This window comes from Macaca nemestrina, chromosome 1, assembly GCF_043159975.1.
Source record: "Macaca nemestrina isolate mMacNem1 chromosome 1, mMacNem.hap1, whole genome shotgun sequence".
Taxonomy (NCBI): Eukaryota; Metazoa; Chordata; class Mammalia; order Primates; family Cercopithecidae; genus Macaca; species Macaca nemestrina.
In genome coordinates, this window is record NC_092125.1 from 62431527 (window position 1) to 62458818 (window position 27292).

Genomic DNA, 27292 nt, shown 5'->3' on the forward strand with positions numbered 1-27292 from the left:
GTAGGGGACACACTTACATTTTCAAGTCAAATGTTTTGTTTTCGTCTGGGACCTGGCCAGTCACTGGGTGTAGAAATGTGTTCCTTCTTTCATTGTGGCTATAGAGGGAAAAACAGAAGAGTCATGGTAAAGATGAAGAAGGCAGAGACAAAAACCAACATGTGGACAGACCCTGGGTGGTGACAGGGACAGGTGACCATGTAAGGAGCTTGTGCCTCTGTCCTCCAGGGGGATCCATGGGAGGCCTGGGCTGACATCCGGATGAGGGTGGGGGCAGGGGGTGGGGAAAGGAAGAAATGAAACCTGGTCACCTCTCACGAGTCAGTGCTAACTACTTACTAAAGTTATCTGGGGCTGGAAACAAGCCACACTGAACTCTTTCAGTGCTTATCCTAAGTGTGGGGAAGAGGGGTTCCAACAGCCAGTTCAGCACATCAGGGCCTCATGCGTGGCAGGTTCTCTCCCAGGGACAGAGCCTGCCGGTGAGCCACATTTAAAAAAAAAAAAAAAAAAGCTCCCTCATTATTTGCTGAAAAAACTTTCTTGTGACCTTGGACTCCTTCTCCTTCTCCTGCTTTATGTTGTGTCTCTTTCTTAAAAGGAAATGGGAGCTCGAAAAACTCCATTCTTGAGCTTGGGCTTGGACCCACCCACACTCTAAGTCCAGGGTCTCCTGTCCAAGGGCTGCTTGATGTCATTGAGACCTCAGGGGCTGTCAGGTATGAAGGTCAGTGGTAGCTCAACAGTCCAATCTCATTAAGGGATGCTGTGGCCAGGAAAGGGGCAGGGTGTTGTGAGGACGGCCTGCCAGGAAGCAGAAGGGAGCAGGAACTAGGGGTTGGGGGGTCAGGGGGTAAGTGCAGAGGCAGATGGGGAGCAGCATCGTGGAGGCTCCTTGGGAAGACCTGCTGTGGCTCCTCCGACTGGCTGAGTGTCAGGAGAGTTCCCAAGGAGGCTCTCAAGGGAGATGGGGAGGAAGGCAGCAGACAGAGCGCAGAGGGGCTGATGCAGCAGGTCTAAGCCGCAATGGCAACCCCTGAGATGGATCCTGTAAGCTGTGACTACTTGACAAGAATGTAGCAGTGGAGATTCAAGCATCCAGCCAGTGGAGGGACTAGACGAGTTAAGGGCCTCGTCGCCCATCGCTCTTGAGAAATACTGTGAGAACCCAGCGTAGGTGCCAAACTACCGGAAGAAGCAGGCACTAGGCCAGAGGCCATGGAGACTGGGCCACTCAAGCACATCCACAGCAAAGGGCCAGCTCTGCTTGACAAGTGGCAGGTCAGCCAGCAGCAGAGGAAGGAGATCTTAGCTTAGTCCCTTCAGTTGCATCAGAGAAGGAAAATAACCTTTTGGGGGCCCCCTTTCAATAGCCTAGGACACATCCCAACCCTTGGGCTGTCTGCTAAAGCTAAAGATAATATCAAAGACTGTTTTTTTCAGTTTCCAAAGCTGTCACGCTCAGATGTAATCCAAAGACATGCAGGAGATAAAAGCACAGCAGGCAGTGCCTACAGTCTGTGCGGAAATCTGGGCTTTGCAGCTCAGGTTTACCAGTCAGGACCCAAAATCGGGCGCGTGTCCACCGGGCCTGGGTTCTGAGTCTAGCACGTTGATAAGCCACTCCCTACTTCCCAAACTTTATTCCCACCTCCCTCCCAGGTCCAACAAGGACATGCTCCTCAATTTAATCACAGGGGATCTTTGCAAGGAAGGGTCACTGTTTCCGGTGACCCTTGTCTGCCCCTGATTCTGTCCCATCTAGTGGTCTGGGGGGCAAGCAGTCTGCGGCAACTACAGTGTCCTTTGAGGTGTCAAGTTGTCTGCTTTTTCCCAGTGGCGCAGGGCACCCGCCCCCTGCCCTGACCCTCCAGTCTCCTTCTGCTCTGCGTGTTCCCGATGATAACTGCTGGAATCTTCCCTGCAGGCACTGGCATAGACACACACACACACACACACATACACACACAGAAGCGTACACACACAGTCTGCTGCCAACCATCACAAGACTTCTAGGGAATGGCACATCTCTCCTAGCCCCAGACTTTCCTACCCAGCAACCCCTACAAATGACGTCCTCATTCTATCCCGGCACTACCAATTTCAAAATAGCTTCCCCTTCACAAGCACTGCAATGCAGCAACCATTGACCTAACTATGCTTCCTTCTCCAGGTCATCTCAAGCAGACCCCTTACTCTGAAGCCCCCGGATCCAAGCAGGATGAGCTGCCAACTCAGCTTGCTCTGACTTAACTTGGCTCATGATCTGTGGAAGAAATCCCTACCTGACCCGTCGATCAGCCCGAAACTTCAACATCTTTTTGGCAGGTCCGTCCCCAGGTTGGCAGCCTCAGAGGACCCGCTGGCCACCCTGCTCCTACCATGCCTCTGAGAAGTAAGTCCTCGGGTCCAACTGGTAAGGCTGTGGCAGAGATGCAGAGCGATCGGTGGCAGAGACTCTGGCAGTTCCCCCTCCTCCTGGCTCTGGCTCTGGAGAACCAGGAGGGCACTCTCCTTGGGTGGTGGTAGGGGTCGCCTAGGTGCCCTAGTAGGCCTGTGGCTTCCTTGTATTCGGCCAGAATGCTACTGGTCAGAGGACTGGAGGCAGAATAAACAAGGAGGGGATGATATCCTCCCCATTCAGCTCCCCAAGGAGAAAATGCTGAAATAGAGAGACAGACATACACGGAGCAGGTGTGGCACTCCCAGGTAGTCCGACCTCAGTGAGCTAAGGACGCAGAGTAGCTGGGCGGGTGAAGGAGTCTGGGGCTGCGTTCCCATCTGCACGGCTGAAACTCATGCCAGCCTGACCTGTAGGGAGACAGTCCTCCTGCCTCCCCAATTCCCAACCCACAACACAGGCTCCTAAGCTGAAAATCAACTTGCTTCTCAGAGATCCTTCAGATCCCGTGGGCATAAGGGTTAAATGAAGCTCCAGATTCATCTGCTGTTATTGCTGCCGCTGCTGAGAAGCTGAGATTGATTGAGCAGGTCTCCTTTCCCTTCTGTCAGCCTGCCCAGCCTTCTTCTGTGTGGACAGGAGCATAATGAATGAAGCTCCTCTGCCCCCGTCCCTCCGACTTGCTCCCCCCGGAGAGCACAGGGTTGCTTTCCCTCCCTGTGTGGCGGTCCTACAGATGAGAAGCAAGTCGACCAGATGGGCGTGGACGTTGTGGAGCCAGAGCTGGTGGCTGGGATGGGACTGCTCAGGCAATGTTAAAGGAGAGCTTCCTCCCAAGGCTTGCGAGGAATAGGGCGGCAAATGGGGCTTGAGAGGGGGTCATTGTGTGTTTATGGCTGAAAATCTTCCCAGACACGAGATGATACATTCCAGCTGGTGACTGTCAGATCTGCTCAGAAGCAAGGAGGTTTGTATCGATGCTAATTCCCCTGAATTCTTCAGCGGCTAAAGATGGTCAGCGCTCCCCCTTTCCTAATGTCCTTCATGTCTTAGGATCCTTGGACTGCGAGGGCCTTCCGAAGGACATCACTGCCATCCCCCTGCTTCTAGGCAAGTCTGTTCTCCAATCAATCCTCATTAAGTTCCTTGGTTTTCTGTAAAGAGTTCTAGCAAAGGAGGCTCCAGACCCACTGTTATCTTATCCTGCCAAGATGTTCTTTTTGATATCACGTTTCAGTTCCTCTGGCTTTCTATATTATTCCATTTCGTCTTCACATGACAGATTCCTTTTTTGACCAACGTGGTTCTTTTTAGCAGCACCAGGCAGCCTGCTGACATCACAGTCTGTTGCTATGGCAATTCTGTGATGTCACAACAGACACTGAAAGGAAGGGGCTAATCTAATTTTTTGGATTGAGCAAGAACTTTATCGGGGAATAATGTCATCAGTGAATGGAAAAGCAAATGGACAACATTATTATTTAACCCATAATGAGACATGTTGGTACGATATAACTGGGGTCAACCGCTGCTGATATTTAAATAGCTTAATCTTAAATCCAGAAGGTCAATACATTCAGCTATTTCATGGGACTTTTGCAAATGATTTATCCTGGTGAGAGGAGGCCTCGGTTTTCAGATCACTTCCTTTCCCTGTCCCTAATCCAGTTTCTTGGGCCCTCTCCTGATGCCCGGTTGAGGTTCCTGCCCATACAAAACAGGTGCTCGATAAATATTTGTTGAATGAATGAATAATAGAAACTCTCCAGCCCTGACTTAATTTTTAACCACCTGCATTTGGAGTTTGACATTCTATCACCAAGGGCTTCCCTATCTTAGCTCTCTCTTAAAATTAATTACTTCCTCTCCATGAGAGAAGCTCTGCTTCTGCCCCCTCGCCCCCTCACTCAGCTTCCCTGCCTAGCTCCCCCTTGAATACATAGCTTGGCTTTGATCCACCTTCAGTAGGAGGGGAAGAAAATTAAGCTCATCTGCACAGAAGGAGGAGGGGGTAGGGGTGCTTTGGGAAAATGAGCTTTCTTCCTCTAGAAGGCAAAAATATCCCCTTTCTCTTCAAGCTGAGCTCAGGGGCCTCCCACAGCCTTTGCTTAAGCTGCAAGTTAAATTACTTCTCCTATGCCCTGTAAAGATAGCACGAGGGAGTAGGAACGAAGGCAGGCTTGGGGCTTCCCCTGCTCATCGAGAGCTCCGAAATCCTCTGAATTAAGTCTGCACACAGAATGTCTAGCAGGGGTTCTTTCCCTTTGCCAACAAACTGCACAGTATGGCAGATTTTCATTTTAGTTAGACATCAAGAAGAACTTACAAGAGGCAGAACATTAAAAAGGGAAACGATAGGTAATCCATTTTCTCCTTCCTCTCTCCTTCCTTTTGGGATGTCGAAAGGCTTCCATTTGTCAAGGACAAATGATTATGAATCTATGAATACATATCCAAATGGACCTCTCAAATTCCGCCCAAGAGAAGGGAAAATTTCAGGTGGTAAAAGAGATCGTGTGGTGGAGGTAGAAGCAGTCCTAAACTCCAGAGCAGTCCAGTTGGTGGTCACTTATGCACTATGAGGGTGGCCCTGATGGCAGTGCCGTCAGTGGGAACAAATATGGCAGGACCAAACATTCAGTCCAAGATCCAACCTGAGTTAGCAATGTGACTTTATTTCTTGGGCCCTTAGTTTTCTCATGTGTAAATGAGGTACCTTCTAACTATATGAAATAATAGTGCTCGCTTCACCAGCACACATGCTAACTCTATGAAATAATAGCTGTAAACTTTCAAAATGTGGACCATTTGATGCAGAAGAGATAATGGCTGTGAAAAACAAATTAAGAAATATGCCAGATGCAAGAGCGAAAAAATGAAAAACACATAGTCCCAGGCTTAAGAAGATTGTGTATGCAGCATGGCTGGGAGTGCCAGGGGCAGGCACTCTGGAAGTCCCAAGACCAATAAATTACAAAGAAAAGAAGCAGATCCTCTCCATTTTCCAGGCCTTTGTCTCTGCACCTACTTAAAGCTTTCCTGTAGTTCAAGAGACATCCTCAGCCCCTACAGCACCTCACATAGAGATAACACTGCATTGTTTCATCTCCAAACATCCCCCTGGAGAGTCAGCATCCACATGCAGTATACCTGGCACTACACTGTCAAGAGTGGCAAAAATTAATCCAAGTTTCATGATCTTTTGTAGGCATGCATGTTCACACATGTGCACACGTGCACACACACACCCAGGCTGGATGCCTGGAACCCCACTGTGATCAATATTGAATGACTGGAGAGATACTCCACTCCTTCTACCCACTGGGCCTCTCTTGATTATCTGCTGTACACCAAGCTGCTTCATTTCCATAGCTCCTGAGAATCTGCTGACAAAGAATTAGCCCTGGCCTGGCTTCCCCATCCTGAGGATGCCTTGGCTTCCAGCATTACAGCTCATTAGGTTGAGAGAGGTTTGCATGCAAGGCAAGTGGAAAGGGGGTCCCATCCCTCCCACTTCCTTCTTTCTCCTAGCTAGCAAATTCCAAGCCGAGACTGTCCACACTCCAGGGAGGATTGCTGCTGCCACAGAGGAGGGGAAGGTGGGGAGAGGGTTGGTTCCTGCTCTGTGCCTCCCCATCTGGATCTCATCATTATTTTCAAGGAGGCTTATCTGCTCCAGCATCCTGTCCCAATTAAAAACCAACTCTGTTTATGTTTCCAGCCATTTTCATGCACCTGACTCCTGAAGCTCCCCCTGCCATCTCCAGGAGAAAATACACTTTCCTAGCCACTTCTCATTTGAAGCTCTCTGTTTTCCTACATATTGCTGCCACATAAAGAAGAGGTCAAAGAGGGTCAGGCCCTGGCAGCCCCTCTAGGTATTTGCAGGTAGGAAGGAGCTCCTCCAAACAACACTGCCTTAGCCAGGCATGGTGGCACATATCTGTAGTCCCAGCTACTCAGAGGCAGAGGCAGAAGGATCACTTGAGCCCAGGAGGTCGAGACTGCAGTGAACTATGATTGCATCACTGCACCCCAACCTGAGGTGCAAGACTCCCATCTCTAAAAATAACAGAGTAAGACCCCCGTCTCTAAAAACAACAGAGCAAGACCCTGTCTCTAAAAAACAGAGTAAGATCCCCATCTCTAAAAAAAAAAAAAAAAAGTAAGACCCCCATCTCTAAAAAACAACAGAGCAAGACCCCCGTCTCTAAAAACAACAATACCCACTGTCTCTCCTCCATGTGCTCCTTGAAGATCAAAATACCAGTTCTCTGGGTGCTGGAGACCAGCTGCCAGTGGTTGTCATCCAGCCTTGTACTTGCTTTTGCCTTTCTTCTTTGCCCTTGCTCATCCCCCACTTTGATGCCACAGTTATTTCCAAAGTGTCAAGAAGATGGTACGTCTCTGCCCCAAGCCAGTTTATTGAAACGTCCTAAGCTACTCAGCTGCATGTCTAGGAGACAAGACCCATGCTGCTCCCTTTCCTGCTTAACTCTGCCCATCCTCACCACACCCCCAGCCCCATCCCAAACCTGTTATGGGCGGTTATGGAAGGCTGGGCATGTTCTATGTGAGCCCAGCTCCCACCACAGACAGAAGATAGAAGAGATGGCTCCATGGACAAGGGAGAGAAATCACAAATCAGGGGGCTAGGTCCAGGTTTCTTCCCTTCCAGCCCAGGTGCTCTCCTTCCCCCATTCTCTCACTGTAGTGTCTCCCAGCCCCTGCTCTGGGCCTGGGTGGTCCCTTATCCCTATGAGAGGAGATAGGAAGGCCTAAGATGGCAGGCTGAGAGCAGGAGGGCAAGGTGTACTTCAGTCAGGGTAATGGGTTCGAGCTCGTGTGTGTGCACGCACATGTGTGTGCATGAGAGAAAACATGGAGATTATACAGGGGAACTTCATTCTGACCTCCCACCCTAGCTTGGTTCGTCTTTAAACTTGTTATTTCACTTTATGGAATTCTATTTGTCTTCTGAAAAATGAAGACAACCAAAGTAGACAGCATAACCATGCCAGTGATCCAAATACTGAAGCTCTTCCATGTTGGTGGGTGAAAAGCTGCTCCCCCAAGTCCCTCGAGTGTCCCTGCCCCACCTCTGGGCCACAGCCTGAGACCTCCTCACATCTCCATGACCCAGAGACAAAAGAGTTAATGCCTGGCACCACAGGGCCCTCCAAGACTCCAGTCCAACGTCCTTTCTGGTTGATGAATTATTGAATATCATTCCCGGTTACAGCCAGACCTTAACTGTCTCAACACTGAAGTGTCTTCCAATTGCGGAGAACTGCGATTCTACCACCAGAAGCTGCCATGGGCAGACTGGGAGACACTTTCTCCTTCACCCTGACCCAACTTGGAGAACTGGGGCAATCCAGCTCCCTGGAGCTCCTCCTTGTGCTGTGTGCTCTTGTTTTGTTCCCTTCTAAAGAGAGGGGAAATTCAAAGGAGAAGCAGCTGCCTACAGCTCTGGGTTTTCCTCCTCTCAGCCTTTCCTCAGTAGCTAAGCCAGACAGAAGCAGAGAAAAAAGGCCCCAGCCCCCTCGCCTCCAAGTTGCCTTCTCCTGACAGCCAGCAATGTGGAACGGATCCCAAGGGGTAACAGGGCAGGGCAATAATTAATTATGCCCCACCCCCCTTCCAGCTCTGAGTTGAATCTCAAACCCCTGCCCTTCAGAGGCTGAGGCAGCCCAGCTGTCCACCACCGGGTCTACAGAAGGTCACTGAAACCATGTCTCTGCATCCCTAACTCAGCAGATCTGCTTCTGGTGTCCTACGGAGAGCAGCAATCCCACCCTGCCCCACCCCACAAAAGGAATTTTACAAAGTGGATGTTTGGAGAGTTATGAAGCTGGCTGATTTCTCTCCTTCCCCATCATCAAAAGCTACCAGTGCCTTCTTGGTTCCCAATCCAGCAATTTGAGAATCAAGCTGTCTGGTGTCTTAGTTTTCTCATTTTAACAGGGAAACAAAGGTATTGAGTGATGCCTTCTTCAGTAGACAACACAAATCTCCCACTAGACGAGACAGCAGAGGAAGAAAGGTTATGATGCTCTGAAGGCATATGGAACAAAGAGAAAAATAAAACTCATGCAGTCTCTGGTCCTTACCCTGGGAGGGAGGCAAGGAAGGCCCATTTCAGAATCAGGGAAGCGGAGGTGCACTGTCCCAGCTATAGTGACAGGAGAGGTCAAAGTTTGAGTTTTCTTGGGCTTCCCTCTTTCTGTCCCTGTGATGCACCCAATCTGAGCTCCTCATCTCTGGGAAAGCAGGAGAGAGGTTCATGGTTCAGGGGGAGATGCCGGCTTTTCAAGGTCTGCTCCAAGAACACAGTAATGAGGCCACAAACCTTTTCACTGATAACATCTGTGGGCTACAGGTCTAGGGACTGTGTGTGATGTGGGCTGGGGGCTACCCATAAACATTAGTCTGACAACAGCTGCCTGGATGTGGGGCTTGGAAGGGCAGCCACACACACACTGTCCACAGCCTGGCCTTTATTGCTGTGCCCCTGCCCAGCACCTCACACACAGGGGAACTGAATAACTGTTTGAGTTTGATGCAGCAGCTGTAGGGCAGGCCAGCAGGCTCACCACTGCCTGGAGGAGGGGGCATGTGCTGTTCCGGTTGGGATGCTGAATAGCGGCTGAAGGAGACAGGAGCTCAGCCTCAAATCCCTCTTGCGGGGATCAGTATGCACGGTGCATTTGCTTCATGCCCCCTCCTGTCCCTCCCCTCCCTACTGGCCAGCCAGACTCTGATAAGAGTCTACAAAGCAGAAGCTTTGCCTTGGGAAGAGGAAAGCAGTAAACCAGCTAGAGTTGGAGAGCAGGAGCCTCCCGGCTGGAGGGTAGCATGACAAGGGTTGAGGGCCAACAGCAGGCTCTAAGTTAGTGCTGCTCCTCACCTGCCCAAGGAGACCCATTCTGCCTCTGGCCTACAAGGAGGGCTCAGCTGATCTTCTCTCTCAGACTGGGAGTAATAGGGTAAGCTAGAGGCAGGTGGATTGTGGGAAATGTTGAACACTTCCCCTGTACATGGGGAGCTTGCCAAGGGCTCTGAGGGCAGAGCGATATCCCTGCACTGCTGCCTGCTGGTGGAGGATCCAAAGGGAGCCTAGGAACAAGGGCCACCATGGAACCAACCAGAAAACTACTGTGCCTAGGAGAGCACTTGCTGCAGACTGAGACAATCCTTTGTGAGCTCCCCTGACATCCCGGAGAGGAAGAGGGAGATCTGGAAAGGGATTTGGAGAGTTGTGAAAAAAGCTGGCATGTGATGGCAAGGAATGGACAGCGTGTGGATTGTCCTTAAGGAAAAGGATAAGGCCGGTGGTCTCAGAGTCAGGAGTCTTGATAACTAACCAGTACCAAGTCACTGTCCCTTTCTGGGTCTCAGTTTCCCCACCTGCAACATGTAACGATACTGGGGTTGCTGGGAAGACTAAATAAGATCACATATTTAAAACCTCTAGAAGAATGCCTGGCGCATCCAGTTGTTTAGTAGTAGCTAATGTTATAATCATTAATAAAATAAGGGAATAAAATAAATAGCACTATCCTAAATTTGCGCCAAGTTGATAGCCACTAGTCGTATGTGGCAGTTCAAATTTTGAATAATTAAAATTAAATAAAATTAAAATTTCAGTTCCTCAGTTACACTAGCCACATTTCACTGTGTCTAAAGAGCCACAGTAGCTAGTGGTTACCATATGGGACAGAATAGTCATAGGACATTCCATCATTGTAGAACATTCTATTGGACAGCACCAGGCTAGATGTTCTCTAAGCCACCTTCCAGTTTTGAATTCTATGAAATGCAATTCTAAGCCGGTGTATCCTTCCACCAGCTGATGTGAGCTCAGTGTCTTCAGTAAATACAAGTTCCCTCATAGTCCTAAGCTAAGCTAAAAAGAAAGGAAAATCTGCTGTCAACAACAAAAAGTTAAAAATAAAAAATGATATATTCCAAAGTTCACTCCAAATTAATCTGGACAATCCATTGTTTTCGTTTTTTGTGCTTTTTGTTGTTTTTGTTGTTGTTTTGGTTTTTTGTTTGTTTTTATTTTTGTTTTTTTGAGACAGGTTCTTGTTCTGTATTTCAGGCTGGAGTTCAGTGGTGCAATCTTGGCTCACTGCAGCTTCTGCTCCCTGAACTCAAGCGATTTTCCCACCTCAGCCTCCCCAGTAGCTGGAATGTCAGGCATGGGCCACCACGCTTGGCTAATTTGTTGTATTTTTAGCAGACACACGGTCTCGCCATGTTGGCCAGGCTCATTATTTTTAAATCACATGCATTAAGACTCTTCTGCATGGTTTGAAAGTATCATTACTAACAGCGCTGGCCTAGTGGGAAACACTGGAAAATGTCATCCAGCAGCTTAAGAAGAACAGGAGAGAAGAGCTGGAGAAGGAAGAAGAGTTGCGGAGGAGGCTAGAGACACAGAGGACCTGTTCCTCCCTCCTGCTTTCCCTTTCCTTCCTGGATTGGCCAACCTCTAGCTGATGCTTGTGGGAGGAGGAGGAGAGGGAAGTCTTCTGTGGGGCCATTTGGTCCAGAGCAGGAGGAACTGGCATAGAGGAGGACAGGGTAGAGGAAGTACCACCAAGGACAGCAGGCTTAGGATTCTTCATTCCCTGCACCTCCTCTTCCCCACCCTGCACTCATCCAGACCTGGATCCTATGGAAATCACAGGAAAACAACCTGTTCCTAAGCAAACATCGCAAGAAGCAGGTGCCAGAGAGCATCCACTGATAACCAGGGCTTACAGAGGGGAGGGAAGATAATCTCAGAGGAAAGGAAGAGGTGTTCCTAGGCCTAGACCTAGCCTAGAGACCATGCTGGCTAAGGCCCAGATAAGGAAAAGAGAGGGCCTGAGAAGGAAGGCAGGGCAGTCAGACAAGGGACACTGCTGTTTCTGCCCTGTCCTGCCACGCAGCAGCCATGAAGAAAGACTGGGCATGGAGGCTGTAACAAGGAGGAACAGAGTGCCCTGGGAGAGGAACAGAGAGGAGGAAAGAGAAAAGGATGCAGCACAGGTGCCAGCCAGGACAGAAGCCGGCCTCTGTAAGTGACACCTGAGTAACAGGTGAGCCTGCCTACACTGGTTGGAGTATATGAGCAACTATTCTGCAGCTGCAGCTTCTGGATGGCCTGGGAATACGACCAGCTGCACCATTTGCAGGGCTCCTTGTGCAAAACTTAAGGATTTCAAGACAGCAACAGCAGAGCATTAAACCAAGCATGTGGAGCAACTGCGCAGATTGCATCCCCCGTGAAGTCCCTCTGCCTGGGAATAATGATCCCAGTACACTTCTGGGAGTGTAGCGATGGCGGTTGGCTAGTCACATTTGTGGCTGACTCTCAAATAGGAGGCAGAACACAAGTATCCCCAATTCCTCTCCTATACTCTACTTCCCCTTCTTTCTTGGCCTCAAATGCCCAGAAACTTGGCTGCTTCTGCTCTCGCCCTGCTGGGTCTAGTGACTGGCACCTTCCCTCTATTGTGCCGGTTTCTGTTTGCCCATGGGCAGCCTAGCCAGAGGAAGCACCACAGCTGAAAGCCACCAGGGGGTTGGGTTTACCTTATCGCTCAAATCTGCCTTCAAAACTGGCACACGGAGCACCCTGTTCCTACCCAACAGGCTCTCCAGGGCCCCGAATTCCTCCCTAGGTTCAACCTAGCATCACTATGTCATCGAATCTCTTTCCTCCCAAGAAAGAGGCAAGGGAACAAAAGGGATCCTAGCTGGGGGCAGGAGGAGAGTAAAGTCAGCAGTTCCTTTTTGGTGACAGTCTCCCTCCTTTTTTTTTTTTTTTTAAACCACGTGGGCATTCATGAGTACACACACAGAGAGAGATAGCATCAGCTGAGAAAAGCCAGGGCGCCCACCTCCTCCTCCAAGCCAAGGAATTCTTGTCCACACCCCCTGCACAAAACTGTCATTAGAAGGTGCCAGGGTCAAAGAGCACAAATGTTTTGGAGGTTGAAGGGATGAGGGACCTGAAGGGGAAGTTGAGGGAATGGGGGCAGTAGAAATCTAAATGCAAAAGGTTGATTCTCTTTCTTCCTGGATTTCAGTTTTGCTCTCAACTGACAACCTTGTCTTCTTAATGAGTGAAGAGTTCTCCCCGAAACTCTCTGCACCCACCCCCGCCAGGTTCTGTCTTACCCTACATCTCACCACACCTGACACTGCTAAGTAAAAGGCTAAAACCAGGAGCACAGCCATGCCAGTCTCCTGTGGCTCTGTCCCCTCCGCCTTCCTTCCGTGGCCCCATCCAGGAAATCGGCCCACAAGAGAGGCCGACGCTGCTTCTGCCTAGAGCTACCGAGCCCCTTTCTGGAGACAATGGCTCAGAGAGAGGGAGGAAGAGTAGCGCTCCAGCTTTGTGTTCAGGTCCACACAAAACCATTGTCTTGATATCAGGACAGACAATGGTTTGTATCTCTGGCTTCCACGCTGAGTAGTTCACTCCCTTGGACTAAGATAATTTTAAAGATTTCCTTCTAATACATAGTAATGATACTGGAATCTGGTCTCAAGCTGAGAATTTGTATCTGGTTGTAACAAAAGCCCACTCTAGCTCATGGAATGGGTATATCTAGGCTTCCTTTTTCTGTTCCAGAGCTACTCAGACAAACATAGACCAGACAGATAACCACTTACTCACCGGCTCTTCTTTGCTGTTCCCTCTGCTGCCTCTAGTCCTGACTCCTTTCACACTGAGGAATAGGGAGAAGGTTTTCCTTTAATACTCACCAGGTCCCTGGTGGGTAGCAATCATTAACAGCCACACATGCTGGCTGGCCTTAACCCCTTCAGTGCTGGGTTGCCTCAGCCAGCCGGGCTGGCTGATGGACAGCCCTGTCCCTTCTACTCTGCCCTGAGAAAGTAGCAACTCCCACCTGGATGCCATCCACCTGAGTAATGCTGCCACCTCCCGTGTGGAGAAGGAGAGCCCTCTAGTCCCACCCAGGCCACCCCGCCTGATTGGAGCACACTCGCAACCTGAGGCTCTTGACTCTGGCACGATGCCCAATTGGATGAGCCCACATTATGAAATATTTGCCTGGCGGGCCAATAGAGGAGCTGGGATCTGGGGGAGGGATGATATTTTTATTTATTCCTGGAGGAAGGAGAGCAGACAAAGATAGTCACAGCATCCCTAGCCCTGGGATGGGAAGCAGTGGGAAGGTGGTCTTCAGATCCACGAAACTGCCTCTAACTGCTCTGTCCAGGTAGAGTGAACTAATTCCTTTCTAAGCAATTTGAGCCTCTGGCTGTTCGGCTAGAGGGTTTTTTGTTTTCTTTTTTTAACCTTAATATCTCTCTGTCCCACTCAGAAGTTTGGAGAGCAGAACCAGGAATTATAATAGAAATTAAGAGGAGAAACACATCATCAGGCAAAGAATTGCTTCTATCTGCATAAACTATGCAACCACAGGTATTGTTTATAGTTCAAAGTTGCAGAAATTATTTTAGCATCTTTGGAGGATACAGATGAAAGGTGAGCAAGAACAAGAAGAGATAAATTCTCTCTTTATCCCTTTAAAAATAGGCAACTGATTTGGGGGAAATCTAAAAGTATCTACAAGTAGGACACATGCAAATCTATGCAGATGCGTGCAAATGAGCAGCGCCAGGCTTGTGAGAGTAAGTCCTTGCCAGGATTTTCCTCATTTGAGGAAGAAATTAGGTAGTCTCTAAATCCCATATCAGAGCATCTCACTAGAGCATAAGGAACTCAATAGGTCTATATTTATTGAGCATTTACTCCATGTGAAACAGAGTGCCTTTAAGTACAGCCCAGTAGGATTTTTCTTTTTCACCATGATCATAAATGGGATATACAGAGAATACAAGTGCCCCCTCTCCCTACACACCCACAATTAAAATAGCCCTTTCTCCTTTCAGGCCCCAGAGGAGTGATTTGGCGGCTACTCCTCTTGCCAGCCCGGATTTAGTAGCTGGCACCTCCTCCTTATCACCCCTGGTTCCTGTTTGCCTATCAGTAGCCCAGCCGCTGTGGCTCAGGACCCTGCTTTAAACATGCCAGGGGGCCTTATCTTATCTCCTGGGCTGCCTTCCTAGCAGCCCGCAGTTGGCTGGCTGGCCAGGTTCCTTAAAGGGGCTGCACTGCATTCCCACTTGCCCCATTCACCCTCAAGAGTATCCCAGAGATCTGGAGGTGTTCTACTTGTGTAGTGTCAGAATTTACCATACCACCCCTCCTTCCCATCCTTTACAGGCACAGCTACTGTAGGGCTGCTACTGAAATTATCTATGACTTAGGACAGAAAGATGCTCAAGTTTTTAGAGCCATTGTAAATGTTTATCATGTCATGCAAATGCCCTGCCCCTTGATATTTTCAGGTCCCTGCTCTTTTAAATTGAATTTTCAAGCAAGGGAGGAAAGGCTCAGGATACAAAGTCTATACAGAAAAATCAGTTGTATTTCTATATACTGGCAACAAACAATGAAAAAAGGAAATTTTAAAACACCATTTATAATAGTGTAAAATTAAGGGATAAATTTGACAAGGGATGCGCAAGACCTATACACTGAAAACTATAAAACATTGATGAAAGAAGTTAAACAACATCCAAATAAAAGGAGACAGATACTGTTTTCATGGATCAGGAGACTCAATATTGTTAAACTGTCTACACTCCCCGTATTTTCTGTGGATATAACACAGTCCCAACCACAACCCTAGCAGATCTTTGTAAAGTTGACAAGCTGATTCTAACATTCACATGGAAATTCAAAGGATCCAGAATACCCAAAAGCTTTGAAAAAGAAGAATAGGTTTGGAAAATTTAAACTACCTGACTTCAAGACTTATTGTAAAGCTACAGTTATCAAGACAACATAGTGTTGGCATAAAGACACATGTATAGATAAATGGAACAGAGTAGAGAGTTTGGAAATAAATCCACACATTTTGGTCAATTGGTTTTTCTATAAAGGCAATGCAAAGGAGAATGACAGCCTTTTCAATACATGGCACTGTATTGGTATGATACCAAACAAACAAACAAACAAACAACCTTGACCCTCTCATTAAAAAATTAACTCAAAATGGACCATAGACATAAATGGAAGAGCTAAAACTACAAGGTTTCTAGAAGAAAACACAAGAGAAAATTTTAGTGACTTTGCATTTGGCAAAGATGTCTTAAAAATGACATAAAATGCATCATCAAGAAAAATCAATAAATTGAACTTCGTCAGAATTTAAAAGTTTGCTCTTCAAAAGACACTGTTACAGGCCAGGCACAGTGGCTCATGCCTATAATCCCGGCACTTTCAGAGGCCAAGGTGGGCAGGTCACTTGAAGTCACGAGTTTGAGACCAACCCAGCCAACATGGTGAAATCCCGTCTCTACTAAAAACACAAAAATTAGCCAGGCATGGTGGCGTGCACCTGTAATCCCAGCTACTCAGGAGGCTGAGTCAGAGAATCACTTGAACCCAGGAGGGGGAGGTTGCAGTGAGCCAAGACGGCACCACTGCATACCAGCATGGGTGACAGAGTGAGACCCTGTCTCAAAAAAAAAAAAAAAAAAAAGACATTGTTACAAAAATGAAAAGGTAAGCCATAAACAGAGAGAAAATATTTGCAAAATATATAATGGACATAGGACTTTTATCTAGAACCTATGAAGAACTCTCACAACTTAGTGTTAAGATAGCAAACAACACCAAAGATATACAAATGTCAAATAAGGTACATGAAAAGACAACATCATTAGTCATTAGGGAAATGCAAATTGAAACTACTATGAGCTCTCTCTAACCACACCCACTAGAATAGCTAAAATTTTAAAACTAACCATACCAAGCGCTGGCAAAAATGTAGAGGAACTGGAATGCTCATATACTGCTGCTAAGAATATAAATGGTACATCCCCCTTTAGAAAACAGTTTCCCAGTTTCTTGAAGAGTTTAAACATCCATGCACCATACAACCCACTGACTTCCTGAAAAAAATGAAAGCTTATGTCCACACAATGACTTGTACACAGATGTTCACAGCAGCTTTATCTGTGACAGCCCCAAACTACAAACAACTCAAATGTCCATGAACACATGGGTACAACGTTATGTGTTACATGCATTCAACACAGTACTACTCAGCAATAAAAAGAAATGAATTATTGAAACATGCAACATAATGGATGAATCTTAAAATATTTATACGGAATAAAAGGAGCCAGGCTTCCCTGAAATAAAAGTATATACTCTATGATTCCATTATATAAAATTCTTAAAAATGCAAACTAATCTATAGTGACAGAAAGCAGACCAGTGGTTGCCTGGGGCCAGGGTGGAGGGAGGGATTACAAAGAGGCAGGAAGAAACTTGGGAGTGATGGATATATGTTAATTATCTCAATTGTGGTTATGGTTTCACAAAATGCACCTAATTTTACCCTTTAAATATATACAATTTATCATATACCTCAATAAATCTATGAAAAAGAAAAGCCTTCAATTGAGACATTAAAATGACGACTCCTATTATTGGGCACACCCATTATGTTTTACATGGTGATGGAATGAGGGTGGGAATGGGCAGGGTTTCCTAGTGACCTGCTTTAGTCTGACAGAAATGCTGGTTACAGGCAGAGATGAACATGGGTCCTGAATCTGCCTGTACTCTTCTCATGGATTTAGATCAAATAATGCAGCAGACCTGAACACGGTCTTAATCAAAATAAAGGATTATTTGTTATATGACAGAAGGGAAAATATCAAATAAAATCCTTTACGGTTCACAAAGCACTGTCATCATTATCCCATTTGGTTCTTTTATGGTCTTATGAGGTAGGCAGAAAAGTGTTAGTACCACCCTCACTTTACAAAACAAAAGCCCTGAAGCTGGAAGTGTTGGCTGAGATAACCCACCTCATATACCTGAGGCAAGGCTAACCTCAGGGTCTGTTAACCTCAGTCGAAGCTCTTTTCTCAGGGCCACAAGGAGCTGCCCCGACCTGGCTGATGCCCACCTGTGTCCCTCACCCTGGCTGACACACACCTGTGTCTCTCACCCTGGCTTGGTCTTTGTGGTGCTCACCCAGCACTGGGTGGATGCTCCTGGAGCGCACCAGTGGCAGCACCTGAGGGGCTCCCGGGATGGATGGAAACAGGGTCGGGACAGGTCAACTAAGGGGAACACTGCAAGACAGGGAAGACTGACAGAAATGAGAGATGCAAAGTCTAATTAGATCACACATTTGAGGTGAAGAGCAGGAAAAAAAAAAAACAACCAAATGCCACTCCCAAGGCGGAAGTCTGGAGGTTGTGGAAGCAGCTGGAAGCTGTTAGAGAGCTCCTGGCCAGACACACGGCTGCGTTCCAGGCCTCTTTACCCCTCCCCTCCCGCCTCTTCTCTCTGTCCCCTAACCTTCTTCCTCCTGGCATGGAGCCCCACCTCTCTCTCCCAACTTGTTCTGAGGGTGGGGTGACTGGCAGAGGGAGAAAGCCCACTCTGTGGGGGTGGGGGAGGGAGCACAAAGTTTAAGGGGCATCCAGAAACTCAGTAATCAGAATTTTTTTTTTTTCCTTGACATGGAGTCTCGCTCTCTTGCCCAGGTTGCAGTGCAGTGGTGTGATCTTGGCTCATTGAAACCTCTGCCTCTCATGTTCAAGCAATTATCCTGCCTCAGCCTCCCAAGTAGCTGAGACTACAGGCATGTGCCACCACACCCAGCTAATTTTTGTATTTTCAGTAGAGACAGGGTTTCACCATGTTAGCCAGGCTGGTCTCAAACTCCTCTCCTGGCCTCAGGTGATCCACCCGCCTCGGCCTCCCAAAGTGCTGGGATTACAAGCATGAGCCACCACACCCAGCCAACCAAGACTTATTTTTTTTTTTTTTTTTTTTGAGACGGAGTCTCGCTATGTCACCCAGGGTGGAGTGCAGTGGCCGGATCTCAGCTCACTGCAAGCTCCGCCTCCCGGGTTTTTACGCCATTCTCCTGCCTCAGCCTCCCGAGTAGCCGGGACTACAGGCGCCCGCCACCTCGCCCGGCTAGTTTTTTGTATTTTTTAGTAGAGACGGGGTTTCACCGTGTTAGCCAGGATGGTCTCGAACTCCTGACCTCGTGATCCGCCCGTCTCGGCCTCCCAAAGTGCTGGGATTACAGGCTTGAGCCACCGCGCCCGGCCCAAGACTTATTTTAAAACGATATTTTTGAAATAAAAATTAACTTAAAAATCCATGATGAATGAAATATTAACATTTCAAATAAAGACAGGGCCAGCATTACTGGAATTTCCCTTCTGCCTCAGCCTCCAATATGGCTTAAAGTGGCACTGTTTTGGATCCTGTCTTTATTTCGAATGTTACTATTTTGTTCTTCATAAAATGTTTGCATTGATTTTGATTTTTAAATTATTGCACTGAAATGTTATTTATCTTGACTACTGAGTTTTTTGGCACCCTCTTACGCTTTGCACCTAAGGGGAGTATCTTAATCGCCTTACTCTAGTCAGCCCTGCTCAGGGATGAGGAAAGACAGGACAGGGCTCAGGAAGTCCCAGAGAGGATCCTGTGCTGTTTAAGAAAACTTCAATGCATGAACATGGAGGAAGGCTGAGGGACTTTCCAGACTGAGAGAAAAGAGACATGATCCTAAATTGGATTCTAATGACATTATTAGGACAACTGGTGAAATTTCAATATGGACTGCATATTAGATAATAGAATTGTATGGATGTTATTAAGTTCCTGAGTCTGTTAATTATACTGTGGTTATGCAAGAGAATGTCCTTGTTTTTAAAAGGATAGAAAGAAGATGAAGAAAGAGTGGCCAGAGGGTGACAGCTGCTTGACAGCTGCATTAAGCCAAACACCCTTCTCTCTCTCCAGCCTGTCTCTCCTACAATTCCAGGCAGTCCCGAGAGGATAAGAGGTAGTGGTGATGGCAGGAAATCTTGTCCAGAAGATAGGGTATTGGAGGGTTGGTTGAACATTTCTTCTTGAAATAAGAACTAACCTTGAATTCCCAAATTACCCCTCACCCTCCCAGGAAAACTTGACAACTGGCACAGAAAGAAGGGAATTAACACCTACCCAAGCCTAGCGAATTCTCTGCTTAACCCCCAGAGATAGGTATTGCTGTCCTGCTGTTGCGGAGGAAGAACCTGAGAGGTCAGGTTATTAGCCCAAGGCTACACAGTTAGGAAGTGAGAGAACTGGGATTAGAGCCCAGGACACAGCCCAAAGCCAGCTTTCTTCCCACTTTATGTTAGTTGTGCAACTTGAAATTCCCTTCTCATGCATCATCCTACCAGCTAATCCTTTCATTTATTTTTATTGAGTTGAATCCGCATTAGCCTTGAGATTTTTGGCTCTGGAGTCAGACTGCCCCAGTTCCAATCCTGGCTCCACCAGTTACTACCTGAGGGACTCTGGGTGAGGAACTTAACCTCTCTGTGCTTTCATTCTCCCATCTGTGAAAAGGGGATAATATATGGGCCTTTTATCTGTTCACCATAGGAGTAAATAAGATTATACCCGTAAAAAATTTATGAAAGTTCCTGGCACTTGGTAAATGTTCAATAAATGCCAATAATCATTATCTGTCTGCATCTGCCTTGGACTGTTTATCCTTAGGAGACAATGGCTCAATTTTGACTGTAAAACCCCTCAACACTTTGACACATACAGATGGATGCTTAATAATTTGTTCCTAAAGAAGTTATCCATCAAGATAGTACCCTCTCCCCTGTACTTAGGAGCCAGAATAATTAACACCTGAGAATCTCAAATGTGAGGGAGGTCTGTTCCTAGTATAATTTGAACTGGGAGGCGGGCTTTTGTATGTGTGTCATAGTTGAAAGTAAGTCCATTCTAAGGGTCAACATTACTGGACAGAAATAACTGACTAAGAAGATCCAGTTCTACGCTGGATGCGGTGACTTACGCCTATAATCCCAGCACTTTGGGAGGCCAAGGTGGGCGGATTACCTGAGGTCTGGAGTTCAAGTACAGCCTGGCCAACATGATGAAACCCCGTTTCTACTAAAAATACAAAAAGTAACCAGGTGTGGTGGCACACGCCTGTAGTCCCAGCTACTTGGGAGGCTGAGGCAGGAGGATTGCTTGAATCCGGGAGGCGGAGGTTGCAGTGAGCTGAGATCATGCCACTGCACTCTAGCCTGGGTGACAGAGGAAGACTCCATCTCAAAAAAAAAAAAAACCAATTCTAGTGCTTATGCTGCTATCCAGCTATATAAGGTGTGTAGCAAGTCCTTGTTCCCTTGGGGCGCACTGGACCTGAGAAAGGCAATCTCATTGCCCCTAGAGCAAATGATAGGACAAAAGAGCTGCCCATCCTGAGCACCTTTGGTTCTTCAGGGAAGCGCTCCTTCCGAAGGCTAACTGCCCATCTGAAACCCTCACCCCATTTTAGAGGCTTCGATTCGGCTGGGGAGGACCCACAGCCTGAGAAGGAAAACAAACCAACAGATTATGCTTCTAGGTGGCCAGAGCAGGCCAGGCCAAGGGCAGGTTGGCCAAAGGTCAAGCAGCAGTCAGACCGAGCCAAGACCGAGCCTCCTGTGACAAAGCCAGAGCCAGAGCAGGGCAATTTTCTAACTATAAACGGAAACTCAAGAAGCCCCAAACCACACACATGCATGCGGGAGGATGAGGGTAAGGCACAGAAGCTACGGGGTGCACATGTGCAGAGGAAGGGGCTTCATGACATTCAGGCAGGGGACCAAGGAAGGGGGTGTGTGTCAGTGTCATGGATGCAGTGACAGATCTGGGTTTCTGGGGGCCTGGAGCTTATACAATTTGTGGTGGGCGGGGCATGGTCCTCATTAAGAAAAAGACTACAGATAAAAATATGTGTGTTAGATATGGCCTTGGAAGGGAACAGTGTAAGTGTACCCCCCCCCCCGCGTGGACTTCTGAACACTGGTGCACACTCACATGCGTGTGTTTCTGTGGCCTCCTTGTTCCTGTGTCAGCATTATTTCTCTTTCCTCTCACACAGTGCTTTGCCTGATTTTTTTTTTTTTTTTTAATGACAGAGAGCATGAATTAGAGCCCCCACACCTTGGAATTAAATTCCTCTCCACCACATGTGATGGACATTTGGATTTTGCATGCCTTCCCCTACCCTCCTCCAATGCCCTCCACCATCATCACTATCTACCAGGGCGGAGTCCCTCCCTGCTCCACCCGCTTCGCTGTGAGTAGCCCCACCTTCCTCAAAGGGCATCACAGCGGCCCTCTAAGCTGCCAGAAAGGATGAAACCACAGCTCCCCCCAGCTGCCTGGCCCCTTGCATTCCAGCCGTGCGCCCAGAGTTTGACCTTCTCTGTGGCTGGCTGCAGATGTGCTCTGTGTTACAGAAATAGCCCAGCTCCTGAGCCCCTCCAGGCTCTCCCTCTGCTTCACTCAGAGACACCCCCACTTCTCTGGCTCCAAGAGAGTCAGGCAGGATCAGAGAGAAGTGCTCCATTCTCCAGCCTCCTCCCACACACTACTCAGAGCAGAGAGTGGGGTCTGCCTGTCCCGCTCCTTCTCCTTCCAGCCTCAGTACTCTGTGTCTGCAGAGAGCGTGGACGGAAATGAGGTTTGAGGCATCACAGAGTGAAGGGGAGCAGAAAGAAAAAGCCTGCAGCACCATGGAGAGTTTATCCAATTTGACCCAAAGAAAGGAGGTCAGATTTAGGAACATGGCTATTACCACTGTAACCAGAGAGCCACCGTACCCATTCCTCCAGATTTCTTTTTTTTAACTACCAGCTTCATGGAGAGAGAAAGGAAAAGAATTTAGTGACAAGGGTAGAGATAAAGTCTGAATCAGATGGAGAAAGTCACTAACATATCCTTCTTCCTAAAAAGAAAAATCTCCTGCTCAAACATTTGTCTGTGATGTGACGTTTAACTCCTAAACACTACCTTCTGGTAGGAAAATACATGGATACAAGGAATGTCTAAATGTAAATTTCTCTTGTTGGAAAGTCTCAAGATAAAGACTAATCCTCGTCCCCCTTTAATTTTCCTCTTTCCAACAAGAACTTCTGCTGGGCGTAAGGCACTGGGCCTTAGCACATGGCTGGAAAGGACAAGGTCACCGTCCTGGAGGAGCTGACATCAGGTGGTGTTTTCTTCTGTTCACCTGGGGGAGAACTGTTTGGTTCCCCAATCGGTCAGAGAGAAAAGGAAGGATGGCTGGGAAGCCACACTGCCTGGATTTGAATCCTGACTCTACTCCATACTAGCAATGGGACTTTGGACAAGTTATTCAATCTCTCTATGCCTCAGTTTCCTCATCGGCAACATGGTGGGTGAGTAATAGTTTCTACTTCATAGGATTTATTGTGAGGATTAAGTGACTTAATATTCATAAAAAGCTTAAAACGATGCCTGTTATGCAGTCTTGGTTATCATCGTCTCAACCCCCCAGCTTGTGGAACTGTCAGAAATGTAGGAACTAAAATTCGGTCCCCCTCTCCATTGCTAACTATGAGCTGTTTCTTATCAAAGATGCAAAAGGGTTTAGGGTTCTTTGCAGGTTTTGATTGCCCAACCTCCCCAAGGTCCATCAATGCGAGTGATAGAGGGAATCTTGGTCTAGAACCCCTTTGCTGTCCTCCCCCTACACCTCATATCTCTCCCCCTTGACTTGCCTGACCCTCCACACCTTTCTCATGGTTCACAGTTGGCTCTGGTCCCATGGAGCCTGTAGTTGGGAAACAGGAATCTAGAGGAGTGCTCTTGGGCATTTCTACAAGTAGTCAGATACGTGTCTCTTCTCCTCAGGGGTTCATTTCGATGAAGGGCAGCAGCCAGTCAAAAATGCTTCCAAATCCCATAGAGCCTGGGCCAAGCCCCTGTCTCCTCATGCAAAAATAGTTTCATATTCACTAATTCAGTCCCAAAATGGTGGGCCTGAGTCTTCCTTGTGAGCCCCAGATGGAATGAGAGACGATGGATGGATTCAGTTACATCATGAAAGAGTGATTTTAGAAACAATGAGCTTTCCAACAGCGAGACTTTTCAATGTTGACTCCCTAGTGTCAAATGGAACAATCAAATCATCTATGAAAGACTTTACTAAAAGGATAGAGTGGTACCTGAGGGGAGGGTCGGGGACTGAATGGCCTTCAAGGTCCAGGTTCCAGGTCTTTTCTGCACATGGGGAATAGCAATGACACACAGCCATGCCCCAGGTTCCTTCAGTCAGACTACCCTGCTCTTTGGTAGGCCTTGCCAGTCCTCATGCCAGGCAGGAGAAGAGCCAAGCGAAAGGAGTTGGGGTGTGTAAACTCTCCAGGCCAGACTCCCCTAGGCTTAGAGGTCCAAGAAGGGCTAATGTGCAATAGAAAGTACTAACCCCTTTCTAGAAACTGGCCCCATCCCTAGATCCACGGTTACAGCAGAAATAACCATATGCCTAAACCCGCCCCACTCTTGTGGTTACATGAGGTAGCCACCTGATCTCAGCTCAGCCAAAATCCCTCCCCAGGGATGGGACCTGAGATGGAGAGAAAAAAGAGATCAGCCCTTCTCCAGGCAACGCTATTGGTGGTGTGCACAGGAAGGAGCTGCTTCTCCATCTTTTCTTTCCTATAGACTAACCAGGAAGCTGAAAGCCCTCTCTGTCATGAGAGAAATGAACAAGCCAGCACACAGAGAGGCGCAAAGACCATACCTGTGGCATTCAGCTTCTTGCTTTTAGTCCATTCCTCTGATCCAGCCATTTCTTTGACCTCGAGCTCTAACAGACACCCCAGCACCCTTATAATTAAATTCCCTCTGGGGCTTAAGCTGCTTTGAGTAGTCAGTAACTTGTACCCAGAAGTCACAAATTAATCCTAGAGGAAGGGACAAGATGACTTCTGGAGGACCCAAAATCGCCATCTAGACTTTGCACACATGGTTGGTCTGAGGAAGAAAAGGAAAGCAAACAGGAGGAAGAAGGGAAAGCACTGAGAATTTTGTCTGAAGACAGCAGAAAAGGGTGCTGGGAGACGGGGACTATCCTAGAGACCAGGCCATCTGAGAGGACAGGAAGAAAAAGGAGGGTCAGTGAAAGCAGGTGAGCTTCCTACTGCCCAGTGCAGAAGAGCTCCTGGGATGTTTAAGAGGGAGTTGGCTACAGAAGTGGGGTATGTCATATAGGTGAGCTAAGGTCCATAGGGAAGTTGGCAGGGGAGGACTGCTGACCGAAGGACTCAGGGAGCTCTGAGCTGGCAGCCAGCAAGCTGACACAGCTTTGAGACATATTCCCAGAGGACAGCCATTATTGAGGGGAGAAAACATCTTGCATTCTTTCTCCTGCACTTTCCAAAGCAAATGTGGGTCTTCTACTGTCTTAGGGCCTCACAGTTCTCTCAGGCCAAGAGGTTTAACCTGCCCCCTCATGTCTTCTTTAGAAAGGCCTACTTGCCTGGCACCAATTCCAAGAGCTAATGGCCCCTTTAAGAATATTTTCCCCCCATCTGTTCTCTAGTTGGCTGGAGCAGATGTTCCTTGTTCCTGTGAAAACTAACCTACCACGCTTCCTAATGGGTGTCTTCCTAGTAAAGCACAAGCCACTCCCCTGCCAGAGTGGCTGGCCCTTCTACTGCTTGGAGTTCACTGACTGCAGGCTCCTCACCATAGAGGATCACCATGGACACATGTGCCTGGATATTAAGAGTCCAGATCTTGCCTGACCTAGAGATGACCCAGATATGGCAGCCGCCATCTGACAGTACTTAGAAGATAGAAGAGGGAGGTTATCTATGCCATTGCCCAGACCACAGACCAGGGTCCATCTTTCCAATGATGTGTTAAAAGTAGGCTGCATCTTCAGCAGATTGAATTAGTGCTTCCTTTGACTGTTTTTTCACATTACTAATGAAGACCAGAGAGACTCCCTAATTGAATTCTCCCTGTTTCAAGCTGCTCATCACTCTCAAGCTTACCCAGGGCTCGTGATCATTGAGGACAATCCTTCTCTCAAGACAGGTCCCCACTCAAGGGAACACTTTTCCAGTCAGGCAATGGGTGGGGAAGCAGGAAGCACTGTGCATTTCACTGGCTGTATGGGGGTTGTTTCCACTGCAGATGATGCATCTCTCACTAAATCCAACTTGACCCCATTTGTTCTTGGCTCTCACAGCCCCCACAAAGTCAGCTGGATTCTTCTTGTAAGCCACAAAATTGACTGAACTTTAGCTTCCTCTCTTCTGAGCCATTAGCCTACTGGGATCGCAGAAGTCAAAGTATAAATAAGAACAAGCCAATAAATGATCCTTATCAGATATCCAGAAAGTACTCCCCTAATCAGAGAAGATGTCAAAGTCAGAGCTCCCCGTGCCCACCCTTGAGTCGTCTTCATTCATTCTAAAGATGTATTACTTTGGAGGAAAAGCCTAGCTCTGCAGGCAGACAGATCTGGATTGGAATGACAGCTCAGCTCACTCATCAGCTGAATGTCACTGGACAAGTTATTGATCCTCTCTAAACTCTAGCTTTCTCATACGTAAAATGGGAAGACCAATTCCCACCTTATAAGAATATATGAGGCAATCCAGAGCCACAATGCTTTCATAGCATTCCAAAACCTACAAACATCTGAACTGAAAGTTTTGTCCTAACTGGCAGCACAACTCAACCTGACTTAAGCACATACAGCAGCAAACCGCGACCTGAACTGGCATGAGACTCTTTACAGCCTTTATTTACCCCACTCATGTGACACTCTCAGTCTGGCTGCAGGATATTAATGTGTTTGATTACAGAGCTGCTCCAGACCCTACTGAAGGTTTTATGTAATAAACAATGTGTACCACTTTACCATTCTAACCCATAGGCCCCAAATATTTCAGATAATGAAGTATAGAGCTATACAAGTCACCTCTCTAGCTCCCAAAGACAGGAGTTTCAGCAGAGTCACCAGAGTTAAGCTAAAGATGCTGACAGCCAGTCAAAGCACTTGCCTCATCACGAGTCTGGAGAGTCTGTGGGTTCCTGCAGTCTGGAGCTGGCTCCTGGGAATGCATGTTGGCATGGGACAGGGGAGAGGATTCAAAGAACAGCTCATCAGCCTACAGCAATCTGCTGCATTTCTACGCTGAATAGAGCTGGCGGAGGCAAAGTGTTATTTGGTTGGACTTCAGGTATAGACATGCCCACAGAATCCAAACACGCCTCCCAAGTCCCCACCTCATTGGGCTTCCAGCCCTCTCTCACCCTACCACCACCCCATGGCTTCATCCATACCACCTATTCCCTAGGGGCATTCCCAGGGGATAAATGACAGAGCTGTGGAGGAAACAGAGAGAAGAGGGGCTGTTCTCTGTGAGAGAAGGGGGGCTTCTCTCTGAGTTTATGAGGAATTGAAGGAAGGAATTCCAATTGTGAGGGGGATGATGATGATGGGACACTAGGGTGAGAAACAAACATATCAACACACATCTGAACAGGTTTGGCATGTTTCTCCTGATGCTGTTTCATGGCCTCAGGAGGCTTTTAAAATGGGAAACCAGCCCTGGTCAGTAACAGTGAAAAATGCTGGGCAATTCTCAGATCTCTTGGCTCTAGTCATACGTTTTAGGGACTTACTGATGATTATTATGGACTCAACTCACTCTAAGGCACAGTCATCCAAGTGGACTTCTCAGTTCTGACCCTGGATCTGCTATCATGAGAATACCTAGTCCATCCTGCCACCTTCAGTCACTTTTCCAACAGGCGTACAACTGTTGGGCAATAAACCTGCAGTTCAGAAAGAGGTCGTGGATGCTTCTTTTCTTGGAGTGATAAAGTCTACATGAAATTCTTGGAAAGGCCCTACTGTGTATCACATGGAGACCTGAGGCATACGGAATTAAACAAAGAGGATGGTGGCAATCAAGTTCAATTCC

General features: G+C 47.6%; 1 protein-coding gene across 27 annotated transcripts in view; it reads right to left on the reverse strand.

Moving 5' to 3' along the window:
- The window catches only part of LOC105484792 (pleckstrin homology domain containing A6), a 156997-nt gene that overhangs the window by 55022 nt on the left and 74683 nt on the right, over positions 1 to 27292 (reverse strand). For 24 of the 27 annotated variants that reach the window (XR_011612938.1, XM_011746761.3, XM_011746745.2 and 21 more), the window contains one exon: positions 18 to 98. Coding sequence is in view for 16 of the 27 variants with exons in the window: in XM_011746745.2 (XP_011745047.2) it covers positions 18 to 98 (81 nt within the window). In the remaining 11 variants the exon portion in view is untranslated. Of the gene's footprint in view, positions 1 to 17; positions 99 to 2285; positions 3462 to 13075; positions 13142 to 27292 lie in introns of those variants that run through there. The other 3 variants (XM_011746752.3, XM_011746756.3, XM_024793769.2) reach the window with 3 other exon arrangements.